Source organism: Bos grunniens, chromosome 21 (assembly GCF_055505025.1).
Source record: "Bos grunniens cultivar Pamir isolate PY7600 chromosome 21, Bosgru_T2T1.0, whole genome shotgun sequence".
NCBI classification, from domain to species: domain Eukaryota; kingdom Metazoa; phylum Chordata; class Mammalia; order Artiodactyla; family Bovidae; genus Bos; species Bos grunniens.
Genome location: NC_141185.1, coordinates 44,917,765 through 44,931,275, shown reverse-complemented (window position 1 = coordinate 44,931,275; position 13,511 = coordinate 44,917,765). Strand labels below are relative to the sequence as shown.

The 13,511-nt window shown below is 43.6% G+C and overlaps 1 protein-coding gene across 1 annotated transcript; it reads left to right on the top strand.

The window, feature by feature from the left end:
* Positions 1-1,169: 1,169 nt before the first annotated feature.
* On the top strand, positions 1,170-3,158 carry ANKRD34C (ankyrin repeat domain 34C). The gene has a single exon (XM_086365007.1). The coding sequence runs from the start codon at positions 1,387-1,389 to the stop codon at positions 2,992-2,994; it is 1,608 nt and encodes a 535-aa protein (XP_086221133.1). The 5' UTR covers positions 1,170-1,386; the 3' UTR covers positions 2,995-3,158.
* Positions 3,159-13,511: the final 10,353 nt, after the last annotated feature.

The following is a 13,511-nucleotide window of genomic DNA, read 5'->3' as shown; positions in this document are numbered from 1 at the left end:
CCTTGTGGGCAGAGTGCAGCCATGAGAGGTCCAGGGCTGGCAGGCATCAATTCTGGGAGGCCACGTCTCCTTATTCCTGGAAGACCTCTTAATCAACACCCACTTTGGAGGCTCTAAGTCCAGGAATTAGGTAATCGACATGAGGAAAACCAACGCAGGAAACCCAGGTTTGACAAACTTTAACAGGGGTAACTCTGGTATGAGCTTTATTTCCTAACACTGGTGAGCAAAGATGCAATCCCTTGTCCATCCTCTGCCTCTGGTCTGCTCAACCAGAGAGAAGGGTGTGGCAGTGCATCATTCCAGTGGGTCTGTTAGTCTGATCGTCAAGGATGAGAACTCTGACATCTGCTGGAGAAGTGGGAACTACAGCCTGGAAAGGGATGGCTGGACAGTTCTTGTTTTTATAATCTTTTCCCCCTGTGATGACTGTGATACATGTTTGGTTTAGGAAGTACAACAAAAAGAACATGAAAACTATTCACAATCCCATCTCCATTGTAGTGCATTTTATTCTGGTCTTTTGGATACATACCTAGAGCAACAGTGCATTAAATCATTATTGACGAGGTAACCTATGACTTACACTATGAAGTGTAAGTCATTGCTAAAGGCTGAGGCTACAGCAGTGAACAAGATAGATACAATCCTTCCTTTGGCAACTTAGATCTTAGTGATGCCAACAGACAAAAAACAAAGGTTCTTAAACTGCAGTGTGATAAATATGTGCAGTCAATGCAGCAAGAGCTTGCATGTTTTCTTGCTTACTCTCTCCTAGACATTACGCCAGCTATTTCACATGTGGTTACTTGTTTAATTAAATTATAGAGTATCCCATTTAATCTTCACAATGACTTTATGGGGTAGCCTGCTACTATCACCACCCCCACCCCTGCCAGGCTACAGTTGAAGAAGAAATTCAAAAAAGTTAAATAACCAAGCTAGAGATTTCCCTGGTCGTCCAGTGGCTAAGACTCCGAGCTCCCAATGCAGGGGATCTGGGTTTGATCCCTGGTTGGGGAACTAAAACCCCACATGCAGCAACTAAAGATCCCATGTGTTGCAACTAAGACCCAGCGTAGCCAATAAATAAACAAAACAAGACCAAGCAAGGTGGCATCACTTGGGATCAGGCTGGGACATGACTGTATACAGACTCTGTAACAGCCGTGCTGCTCAGATCGGCTATAGAATGTGTGCGTGCATGCCCAGTTGTGTCTGATGTAGCCCGCCAGGCTCCTCTGTCTGTGGGATTTTCCAGGCAAGGACACAGGAGTGGGCTTCACTTCTTTCTCCAAAGCTATAGAATATATGACACTTTTCTCTCTTCTTCCCTTGCTAGGTCTGACCATTGCTGTGGCCCAGAGACCCTAAGCTGTAGCCAGGATGATGGATGATGACACGGAACTGAGGACAGACGGAAACTCACTTCTAAAGGCTGTGTGGCTTGGGAGGCTCAGGCTGACAAGGCTCCTCCTGGAAGGTGGCGCATACATCAACGAAAGCAATGACAAAGGGGAGACGGCTCTCATGGTGGCGTGCATCACCAAGCATGTGGACCAGCAGAGCATCAGCAAGTCCAAGATGGTCAAGTACCTGCTGGACAACAGGGCAGACCCCAACATCCAGGATAAATCTGGCAAGACTGCCCTCATCCATGCCTGCATCCGAAGAGCTGGGGGGGACGTGGTCTCCCTGCTGCTGGAGAACGGAGCAGACCCCAGCCTTGAGGACCGCACTGGGGCTTCAGCTCTGGTTTATGCCATAAATGCAGATGACAAGGATGCGTTGAGACATCTTCTGGATGCCTGCAAGGCCAAAGGCAAGGAGGTAATTATCATAACGACAGACAAGTCGTCTTCGGGCACCAAAACCACCAAACAGTATCTGAATGTCCCCCCTTTACCCAAAGAGGAAGACAGACAGTCGCCTCCCCCATGTGCTTCTCCATCTGAGGTTGAACTTAAGGCTCCAGGCCTGGGCTCTCCACCCAGCGAGAAGGAAGTTGGCTTCTTTAGCCTCCAATCAGGGCATCCAAGTAGTTGCAACTCTGCCAAGGCTCTTAATGAACCTGGGTCGCCTACTCGGAAAGTTGGGAATCTCAAAAAGGCCCGCCTGCCTCAGCTGAAGAGGCTCCAGTCTGAGCCCTGGGGCCTGACCGCACCCTCTGTGTTGGCCGCCTCCTGCGTGCGTCAGGACAAGACCCATGGCGTGGGCATGGACGGCGAGGTCAAGAGCATCGGTGATGTATCCTTCCCCAGAAGGGGCCCCCTCTCCAGAACCAGCAGCATTGATGGCAAAGATGCCAGCCTCGTCCACACTGTCACGGAACAGGTTGTGAAGATCCCGGTCTCTTGGGCATCGGCCTCATGGAAGGCAGCCTACGAGAAGACTCAGGCTCCCCATCCACGTCTGGCCAGAAGAGGCACTCTCCCTATCGACCAGGAGAAGGTGGGCATCTGCCCAGTGGGTCCCTCTGCTCTCAAAGACACCATGACCCTCAAACGGCTGGAGAATGACCTCTATGATTTAGAGTTACACCCTGGGGCCGACCTGCCCAACCCTATCTCCCTAGAATCAGGCAAAGGACCACTGGATCGCAAGAAGCTCAACAGCTCCCACCTGTCTCTCTTCCAGGGCTCCAGGGAGTCCCTGGACGCTGTGTCCAGCACGTCACCCAACTCAGCCCGCCGCAGGCCACCCCATCTTCTAGAAAGACGAGGTTCTGGAACCTTGCTCCTGGATCGAATTTCTCAGACCAGGCCCGGCTTCCTCCCACCTTTAAATGTAAACCTGAACCCACCTATCCCGGATATTAGAGTGAGCAGCAAACCTTCCTCTCCACTTGCTAGTGGCTTAAAATCCATGGTTCCTGTTGCTCCAAGCTCACCAAAGAGAGTTGACTTGAGAAGTAAAAAGAAACTCCTCCGGAGGCATTCTATGCAAGTTGAGCAGATGAAGCAACTGTCTGACTTTGAGGGAACCATGACCTAGACTAAGCTTCTAGGGAGGTTTTTTTTTGGTTTTGTTCTGTTTTAAATCTATGTAGTTTATGAATAGTACTGTAATCTAGACCAGCATAGCCATGCAGGCTCTCTGTATCCTGATCATTCCTTAATGCTGGTGTGTGGCTGCTTCAAAAGAGATGGAAACAGACTGCCACTTCCCTTCTGAAAGTACATCTGCGGTTTTATAGGGCTCCTTGGAAAGAGCTCAGGATAACTGGGTTTTAGAGTTGAAATTGCAAAAAAAAAAAAAATATATATATATATATATATATATATATATCTCCCAAAGAAGAAAACCTTTGGAATTTCAAATTCGCACAGCAGGTACCATGATCTGAGCTGCTGACACCTGTTATTTTATATCAGACAAACAAAAATTTAAATCACAAGGTGGTATTTGGAGTATGTCATGTGTCATAAATTTATAAAGTGCCTAAGAGAAAAACAAGAAGCTTTAACATGTGTTAGAATGGGCAGAGGCTCAACACCAACCTCCAGGCTATGAAATTTGGGGATGTGTGTTACATCCAGGGAAACAGAAGCTGCATTCTCCTATTAGGGAGGTTCTGGTATCCACTTCCTACCTTGAACCATGTCAGGGGGCACTGGCTGGTATAGCGGAGTGGAGCTCTTCCAGAACTTCAGCAACAGATTTTATCCACTAATTTGGGTGTCCTTTGGGCTTCTTCAGTGTTTCGGAGGGTAAAGAATCCGCCTGCAATGCAGGAGACTTGGGTTCAATCCCTGGGTCAGGAAGATCCCCTGGAGAAGGAAATGGCAACCCACTCCAGTATTCTAGCCTGGAGAATCCCATGGACAGAGGAGCTTGGCGGGCTACAGTCTATGGGGTCGCAAAGAATCAGATGCAACAGAGTGACAAACACTTTTGGGTTCCCAAATATCATATCTACATGTCCCCCAAATTCTGTAATGTAATAGTAGCTGGTGCCTCAAAGATGAATCACGTCCAGAAGTGAAACTCACGTTGGCCTCCTGATCTGACTCAGGTTCTGTGTTGAAATCTCATGGAAAAAAAAAGAAGTCAGGGCTAATAGCTACTTTGGAGCTGAATATTATACAACTCATAGAATAGACCCATAAGAAGTCTTTCCTTATTATTCTTTTTAAAAAAACTGGGTGAGATCTTGCCAAACTAGAATAATGTGTGATGCTGAGAGACACTTATATTACAAGGTAGAGCTGATGGGTGGTTCTCAGGTCAGAGGCAGGGGACAGGGGAGACAGTTGGAGCCTGAAAATTTTAAGGGATGCACACTGTCATTTCCCCTTCACTTTTCTGGGAAATTCAAGAACATCTGATTTCTTCTTTGCCTGAATTATCTATGTGATGGGAAATTTGTAGAAATAACCTGTACAACCTTTTAAAGCCACTCTGTTTGAACCCAAGAAGGGAAGCAGATATTTATCATTTTTGGTGTCATGTAGCCACCTTTGAGATGAAGCTATTTCTGGTTATTTCCCATGTATTTTCTCTTTCGTGCTTCTTAGATAGGTTTTCTCTACGGTTAAAAAAAAAATTCAGTAGTCCCTTGGAGGTAGCATCACATCCTAGAAAGAGGAAAGACTTTGAGATTTGGGTTTCTGTCTCTGTTTCATCACTTACCAGCTGCAAGACTTAAAGGAGGTAGCTTTACTTCTCCAAGCCTCCACTCCCTCATCTGTAAAATGGGGTTAGTAATGCCTCACCTGGCAAGTTTGTGGTGAGAATTAAATGAGATAATATATGAAAGTGCCTGTAACTGTGCCTAGCACAGGGAGGAGTAATTGGATAAGATGAAGCTGATTTTGTTTTAATGTTGTTTAGTACTTTATTATGAAGTTAAACCTACACCACTGTATGATCTAGTCTCCACTCTAGGCATTTACCCAAAAGAAATAAAAATTCAAGTTCATACAGAAACTTTTATACATATGCTCATAGAAGCTTTTACTAAATAGTAAAAAAAAAAAAAGAGAGAGAGAGAGACAACCCAAATGTTCATTAACAGGAGAATATTTTTACATAGGTGGATAAATCTCTAAAACATTATGCTATATTAAGGTGCCAGATACAAAAGAGTACAAACCAAAGGATTCCACTTATATAAAGTCCCAGAACAAACAAAACTAATTTGTGGTGAAAAAAAAAAAATCAGAAATTAGCCACCTTTGTGACTGGGACTGAATGGGAAGGCACACAAGGAGAGTTTCTGAGATGGTGAAAAAGTGTTATATCTCACTCTTGGTGGTACATAGGTGCAATTCCATTGATCTGATAATATTTCAGTTTTTACAAAGTTTAAATTCTGTGATATAAAACCCAAAATTAACTTGTATAACAATGAAAATAAGAGGTAGCTGATTTCAAATACTCCTTCAGACCTCTGAAGTCTCAAAATAATACCAAATACCCTACACAGAAGTGAAGCAGACTGTAGGTGAAATATTCAAAGACCCCTTGAGATTCTCATGGGTTCTATAAATACTGAGTCCCAAACTCATTTGTAAAGTGAAAAAATTCTGCCATAGAAGCTATGTAGATCAGACCATTTCTATAAGGGTATTCTCTAGAAATGTATCTGAATATCCCAATCAAAAGTGCTAATGATGGTTATAAATACTCCAAGTATTTGTTTATCAGTAATTCCATTAGGGCAGGCACATACCCAACCTTGGCACTGCTGACCTTTTGGGCTGGGTGATTCTTTTCTGTGGGAGACTGTGTGTGTACTACATGTTGCTGAGCAGCATTCCTGGCCTCTACCCACTAGATAACAGCAACCTCCCCCCATACTGTGACAACCCACAGTGCTTTCAGACATGGCCAGACATCTCCTGGAGGCAATACTGCCTCAGATGATCAGCATTGCTCTAGGAGAACAATTGCATACGTGGTAGGAGTATGTCAAGAACAACCGAACTGCACAGGGTGAGGGGCTGGCTGGCCGGCGAGGCTGTCCCACTAACTGAAAGGCAGGAAGGTGACTAACATACAATGTGGGCCTGTAGGATTCTTGACATGAGTGCCAATGGCCTCTTGTGCTTTGCAGCGAGGAAAGAAAATGAGAAGCATTGCACATAAGCTAGTGAAACCCAGGGCTCATGAACTTGGTTGAATGTGGACATCCCATAGGCTTCTCAGCACCATTTAGATAGGAATGTTGTTGTTTAGTTGCTAAATTGTATCTGACTCTTTGAGATCCTGTGGAATGTAGTCTTCCAGGCTCCTCTGTCCATGGGATTTTCCAGGCAAGAATACTGGAGTAGGTAGCCATTTCCTTCTCCAGAGAATCCTCCCGACCCAGGGATTGAACCTGCATCTCCTGCATTGGCAGGCAGATTCTTTTACCTCTGAGCCACCTGGGAAATCCTCAGATGAGAATAGTTCTTACCAAGTGGACATGATTACAGGCAAGCAACACCACTCTGATACATTAAAGAGAGAACCAGACAGACAACCATTGATCTTAGCAGCTCATTAAAGATACACATACACACACACACACACACACACACACTGCACACTTTAAGTACTTTTCTAGTAGTTGTTAGTGTCAGTTAAAACTAACCTCTGCTAGTAATATCTAACTGTGGGGATAGCGAGACTGCGTAAGAGAATTTTTCTAAACCTTTAGCTAAGACTTGAAAGCCTAGTTTATCCAAAATAGTGACTGTGGCACATTCATAGCAATTAGCTTAGGCAAAACACTACCCACAATGAGTTGCCCATTCGGAATAGCCTGTCCATTGCACAGGTGGGTAATAGCAGGTATGCTCATGCCACTTACTGCCTGCATCCATCAGTTGGGACTTTCCCATTAGCCTTTAGACAGTCATTACAATAGTACTGTTTATCACTATCTGATGACGCGGTAGTTGAATTAGACTATTCCAAACTAGTAGAACCACTGCAATACTTGATTATGGTTAATGCATAAATGGGAAGTTTTCTTTGTGTTAACAAACCTCACAGGAATGCTTTTTAAAAGCATATTTAGATTCAAACATGCTTTCTAGATCAGAGATTTGGGGGAACCTAGATCACTACAGAAGTTAGTTGCAAACTGTAGTTTCAATAACTCACCTATGTAAGATTCTCTGAAATGTTTATCAAAATATATCATAGAATGTGAGTCTAAAGTCTCATGTCTGGGGTTTGCATTCAATTTCTAAACATTCCAAAGCATTTGTTTGTTGGTTTAAGTCCATTGTCCATTCTCTTAGAATTTCATCAAGTAAATGCAGGTGTTGTCTGACCTTCTTCTTTGATGTGTCTTGGTACTTTAGACGTACCATTCTGAACTGGTTCTCTACAATGTTTTATCCTAGTCTCAAGCTGACAATGTGCTCAAGGATGTACCAAAATCCATATAATGGAACTATTTAGATACTTCCGATATGTCAATAAAAGATAAATTGCAATCCTTCAGGAGCATTTCCCATTTTTCTTAGTGAGATCTCAATCATAAGTATTACCTTTTCTTTAAGATGGGCTTGACATGACTGCCTGGTAACACTGAACTGAGCAAACACTGTTTTATGTATGCATGATTTAAAAAATTAATTTTTAAAGATTTTTTTGATGTGTACCATTTTCAAAGTCTTTATTGAATGTGTTACAATGTTGCTTCTGCTGTTTATGTTCTGGTTTTTGGCGGGCATGTGGGATCTTAGCTCCCTGACCAGGGATCGAACCAGCTACCCCTGCACTGGAAGATGAAGTCCTAACCTCTGGGAAAGTCCTCCGAAATTAATTTTTAATTACACAAGGATTATAGTTTCTATTCTGGTTACAAAAAAGGCTAAGAATTAGAAGCCATGGTCTCGAGGGAAGTGAGTTCCTTTATGAAGGCTCTGCTGCTTGGTTCCCCCACAGGGATGCACCTGCCATCTGCTACTGGCAGGGACTTAAAGGTTCCTGGACAGCCCTCCTTGGGCCGGATTTCTAATCCTGATGATCATTAATAGAAGCTGATTTCTCCTAGCTCTTACTTGGGTAGTAAGGTAGGTAGGTAGTAGGTAGTAAGTATCAAATGAACCAGCTGGATGGTCTCTCTTATCTCTTATACTCCAGCATTCTGTGATTCAGATTTCATCCAGACTTCCTTTTTCCCTGGAGAGTTCCAAACCTTACCCAGAGGTTCTTCCCTAGATGGTTGAAATAAACACTATTATTTCATGCCCATCTCAGCCTAAACCAATGTTATGACAAGACCAGCCCTTGTGGTTCTCATTGTGGCTGCAAGAAGTCATCTACAATAATCATTAGGAAACTTTGGGGAAAAAGAAGTTTGCTGCTTTTTTTGAAAAGGTTCTGAAAATTACATGGCATACCTGGAGTCATACAGTGAGGCTGTGGGTAGTCAGAGGGCCCAGGCCTTGAGGTCTGCTTTTATTGGGGTCCAAGCTGAGGACCTAAGGTTTCGCAGGCTCGCTCTTTATTAGTGAATTTGAAATGTAAGAGTGAGGGACTCCCGTGGCTGCCCAGTGGTTAAGACTCTGAGCTTCCACTGCAGGAGGCACGGGTTCAATCCCTGGTTGAGGAACTAAGATCCCACATGCTGAAAAGCACAGCCAAAAAACCTCCAACACCCCCCCAATAATCCTCCCGCACCTACTCCCAAAAACAAACAAACAAAAGACTTGTAACAGCAGGAATTTAAAGTGTGAAAAGAGAGAAAAAAAAGGGAGGCCCAAATAGTCAGTCAACAGAGATCTCTAAAACAAAGTTGGGGGGAGCATGACCAGGTCCTTTATTCAGTCCTGTGTGGCTGGCAATGTATCTAGGGAGAAAGCCATCTTTGAGATAGAGGCCCTCAACCATCAAAAACAAAGTCAGGCACTTGCATTACAGAAGAAAAGCCAGCTGTCAGGCTTATACTACATTTAACCAAAAAAGGGGGGCTTCCCTGGGGGTCCAGTGGTTAAGACTCTGCCTTTTAATGCAGGAGGTGTGGGGGTGATCCCTGGTCAGGAAGCTAAGATCCCACATGCTTCACAGCCAAAAAACCAAAACATAAAAAATACTGTAACAAATTCAATAGACTTTAAAAATGGTCCTCATTTTTAAATTTTAAAAATCTTAAGATTTTTAAGAAAAAAAAACCTTGAAGAAAAGGACTCTTTTCAGCATGTCTTTGTCCCCCTTCTATCTGCAGGAAAGGCAAGCCAATATTGTTTCCAGCTCCTTCAAGAAGAGATTAGGAGGGATTTCCATGGTGGAGAAGAAAAAGAAGTGGTGAGGGACGGGGGCATGATGAGACACAAGGCCTGCCTTGAGGGAGGAAGTGCATTCCCAGGATTGATAGGGGGCTCAGAAGGTTGGAGTCCCTCGAGTGGAACTTGCAAGAGCTTAGTTTCTGGCACATTGGCTCTCTAGTTGCGGAGTGTGGGCTTAGCTGCCCCTCAGCACGTGGGATCTTAGTTCTCCAACCAGGGATCAAACCCGTGTCCCCTGCATTGGAAGGTGGATTCTTAACCATTGGCCCACCAGGGATGTCCCTGTTTCTTCTGTTTTACAAAGTTTCATACCTTTTTGTTTTAAATTTAAGTATACAATTCAATTATTTTGGTATTTGGTATGAAATATGGATCCAAGTTCTTTAAAACAAGTATTTTTTTTTTTGCATATGAATATCTAATTTTTCCAGCATCATTTGTTGGAAAAGCTGTCATTTCTCCACTACATTGCCTTTGTACCTTTGTAAAAAATCAGCTGCCCATGTATGTGGTTAAAGCTAACTTCTGCAGACATTTTTATAGAAATTAAAAAACTGATTCTAAAATTCAGTTGGAGGGACTACTTAACAGTCCAGCGGTTAAGACTCTGAGCTTCCACTGCGGTGGCCCAGGTTTGATCCCTGCTCAGGGAACTAAGATCTCGCATGCTGCTCGGCAAAAAAAAAAAAAAAAGGTCAGTTGATAAGTACCTATACTTCTATTGGCAACCTTAATGATTCTTTGCACTGTAACAAAATATAAAAAATAAAACAAAATTCACTTGGAAATGCAAAGGACCTCCAAGAGCCAATACAATTTTGAAAAAGAACAACAGAGTTGGAGAGAACCGATTAGAGAGATCAGAAATAAACCCTTGGATATGTGGACTAGAATACTGCTCAGTAATAAAGAGGAATGAACTACTGACATACATTGCTTCCCTGGAAGCTCAGTGGTAAAGAATCCGCCTGCCAATTCAGGAGACACTGGAGAATCCCTGGGTCGGGAAGATCCCCTGGAGAGGGCAATGGCAACCCACTCCAGTATTCTTGCCTGAGAAATTCCATGGACAGAGAAGCCTGGTGGGCTATATAGGAGTTCATGGGGTCACAAGAGAGTTGGACACGACTTATCGACTAAATAACTGACATACACAACGGCATGAATGCATCCTAAGATAACTGTGCTGAGTTTGAGAAGCTCTACTAAAAACAGTGCTTTTGTATGATTTCAGCTGTATAAAATTCTAGAATATGCTAATGAATGTAGAGACAGAAAGCAAATCAGTGGTTATGGGAATGAATGGGAAGGTTGGGGAGGCATGGAGGGAGGGATCACAAAGGGAAGGAGGCAACTATGGGGGAGGTGGATTCACTGTCGTGATTACGTCGATTTCACAGGCGTGTACATGTGAAAACTCATCAAACTGTACACTTTAAACAGATGCGGGTTGTCATATATCAATTACACCTCAATTTTTAGCCAAGACCCATAAGGAGCTCCCCTGATACAGGAGAATTAAAGAATGACTATATAAAGTGAGACAGTAAGACAACACAGACTGTGATTAGTTGGGTTCTCCAGAGGAGAACCAATAGGATATTATACACACATACACATGGAATTATATATACTATATATAGTATACAGGTATGGAATAAATAGGATATATATGATGTGTGTGTGTGTGCTCAGTCGTGTGGGACTCTTTGCGACCCCTTGGACTCTGCGACTTTGCGACCCTGCCAGGCTCCTCTGTTCATGGGATTCCCCAGGCAAGAATACTGAAGCGAGCTGCTATTTCCTTCTCCAGGGGATCTTCCCAACCCAGGGATTCTCCAGTGTCTCCTGCACTGGTAGGCAGATTCTTTACCACTGTGCCACCTGGGAGGCCCATATATGATATACATGAAGTATATATATGAACTGTCTCTCTATCTAAAGCCTTATTATAAGCAATTGAATTGTGAAAGCTTGGGTCAAGTCCAAAACCTGCAGGGTGGGCTGGCAGGCTGGACAAACAGCAGAGCTGATGCTCCAATTCACGTCCTAGAGCAATCTGATGGAAAATGCCTCTCATGCAGGGGAAGGTCAGCCATTTGGTCTATTCAGGCCTTTGACTGACTCAACAAGGTCGACTCACATTCTGGAGGGCAACTGGCTCTATTCAAACTGCAGCGACCTTAGGATTAATTTCATCCAAACACCTGTTACAGAAATACCTGGAATGATGTCTGACCAAATAGCTGGGCACCTTGTGGCTCAGCCACATGGACTCATCATAAGACAGTAGATGCTTTGTGGATGGTGTGAGCAGCAAGGTCCCTAAAGGGAGCTGGCAGAGCCTCCCAGGCATATGAACAACACAAGCAAAGTCAGAATGGGAAATGACTGTCAGAGCACGTGGGCTCCAAATAGAGACTAGAACAGAGGTGATGCGCAGGACCCACTGGGATAATCAGGATCAAGAGGGACTGTGATATTTCTGTGAAGCCAACTGCATGTGGTTGGTGTGGGTAATACCCTGCAGTTTCTAAGCTAGAAAGTGACATCATGTGCCCCCAACACCCTCCTTCAGGCTCTGTTTTCTGTCCACTCTCCCGGTGTGACTGTAAATATTCAAATTAAACATTTTCAGAACTGGCAAAGGCCCTCATGGGAAAAGCAGCATTTGGGACCACTTCCCTCTCCAATGGGCTGTTGTCCCTTGATAATTCTTTCCAATTTTGTCAGTTCTTTGATGCTTTCTAGAAAACATTTAAAGCTGTTGTCTTCAGGGGGAACTTAAGTTCAAATTATCTAACCCACCTTAACTAAAAACTGTAAGTCTTTGTTGTGTTTTTTTTATTATCATTATTGACTGTAATGCAACAGCTATGAATAGTATTCACCTATATTCAGTCCTCCTCTCCTTCTGGACACATGGGGGACATATCTTCCCATTCACTTTGTCATTGGGTAGGGCCATGATATTAACTGAGGAAAACGAGCTGGGAGTGGGATCAGTGTATGTGTCTCTTCTGTACTATAAACACAAAGAAATTTGACAAAAGCTATTTCAAAGCATTCTCCTGATTCTATGTTTCCACAGCACATAATTTCAGAGTGGTCTATTGATAATCATATAGAGATTATTTTACTCTAAGTGTTGCCTTCATAAATACTTTGTAGAATTTCCCTTTCCCATTCCTCTTTTTTATAAAAAGATTATTTATTTTCGACTGCTCTAGGTCTGTTTTGTTACTTGCTGGCTTTCTCTAGCTGTGGCAAGACTGTGGGCTTCTTGTTGCAGTGGCTTTTATTGTTGTGCGACTAAACCAAATTGCTGTGCAACTAAACTAAACTTCATTTAGTTGCAGCATGTGGGCTCAGCTGTTGCAGCTCCCCAGCTCTAGAACACAGGCTCAGTAGTTGTGGTGAACGGGCTTAGTTACCCCTTGGCATGTGGCATCTTCACTAACCAGGGATCGAACCCTTTTCCCCTGAATTGGCAGGCGGATTCTTAACCACAGGACCATCAGGAAAGTCCCCTTCCTATTCTGTCTTAACCTTTTAGTTGAATCCTATAGCTTTCTAGCTGCCCAAAGGTAATGAAAAATCTGGTCCCATTCCACTTCAGTTTTGTAAAGTTTAAAAATAAAATAAAATTTAAAAAAATTAAAAAAAAATCTCAAACTCTATAGAAACAATGAGAAGAGTGGAAATTGACTCACAAAAGGGGTTAAGACTTAAGAAAGGCTAAGTGGCCAAATGCACCGCCAAAATTATGCCATGGTAAGCTTCCTCTCAGGGTGAACTTCTGCTCCTGGGCACTTGTTCTCACTCCCCAGGAGTCTCCATCCTACCACTGCCATCAATAACCTATGCCTTTAGACACCCCCTCACATCGGATGCAAGACTGGCTGGCTGGCAGAGCCTGGATCACATGCCCACATGTCTTGGGACCTACAAGCAGAAAGAGGGGGAATACCCAGCCCTCCGGGTGCTGTGATGGGAGGCAGGCTGGCCTCTCACGGAGGGCAGTGTGTGTCACCTTCTCTGGTTTGTCTGCGGAAAGCCTGGTATGGTCACAGCTCCACGGCAGCGCATGTGGTTTGCAAACTTTCTATTTGCCTCAGTCAGTCCATAGCGACTATATCGCTTTCTTTCCTCACCATCAATTACATATATGAGGCATGGATAAAAACTGATTTTCTTTCAAAATCCTAAGAGCAAGTTGTGGAGTGTGCTCCTGTGGCATGGAACAAATAAAAATCCTGCTTCAGACATAGGGAAGAGACCTGT

Bases quoted from the DNA above. Each gene is read 5' to 3' on its own strand.
- ANKRD34C (XM_086365007.1), top strand. From the start codon at position 1,387: ATGATGGATGATGACACGGAACTGAGGACAGACGGAAACTCACTTCTA.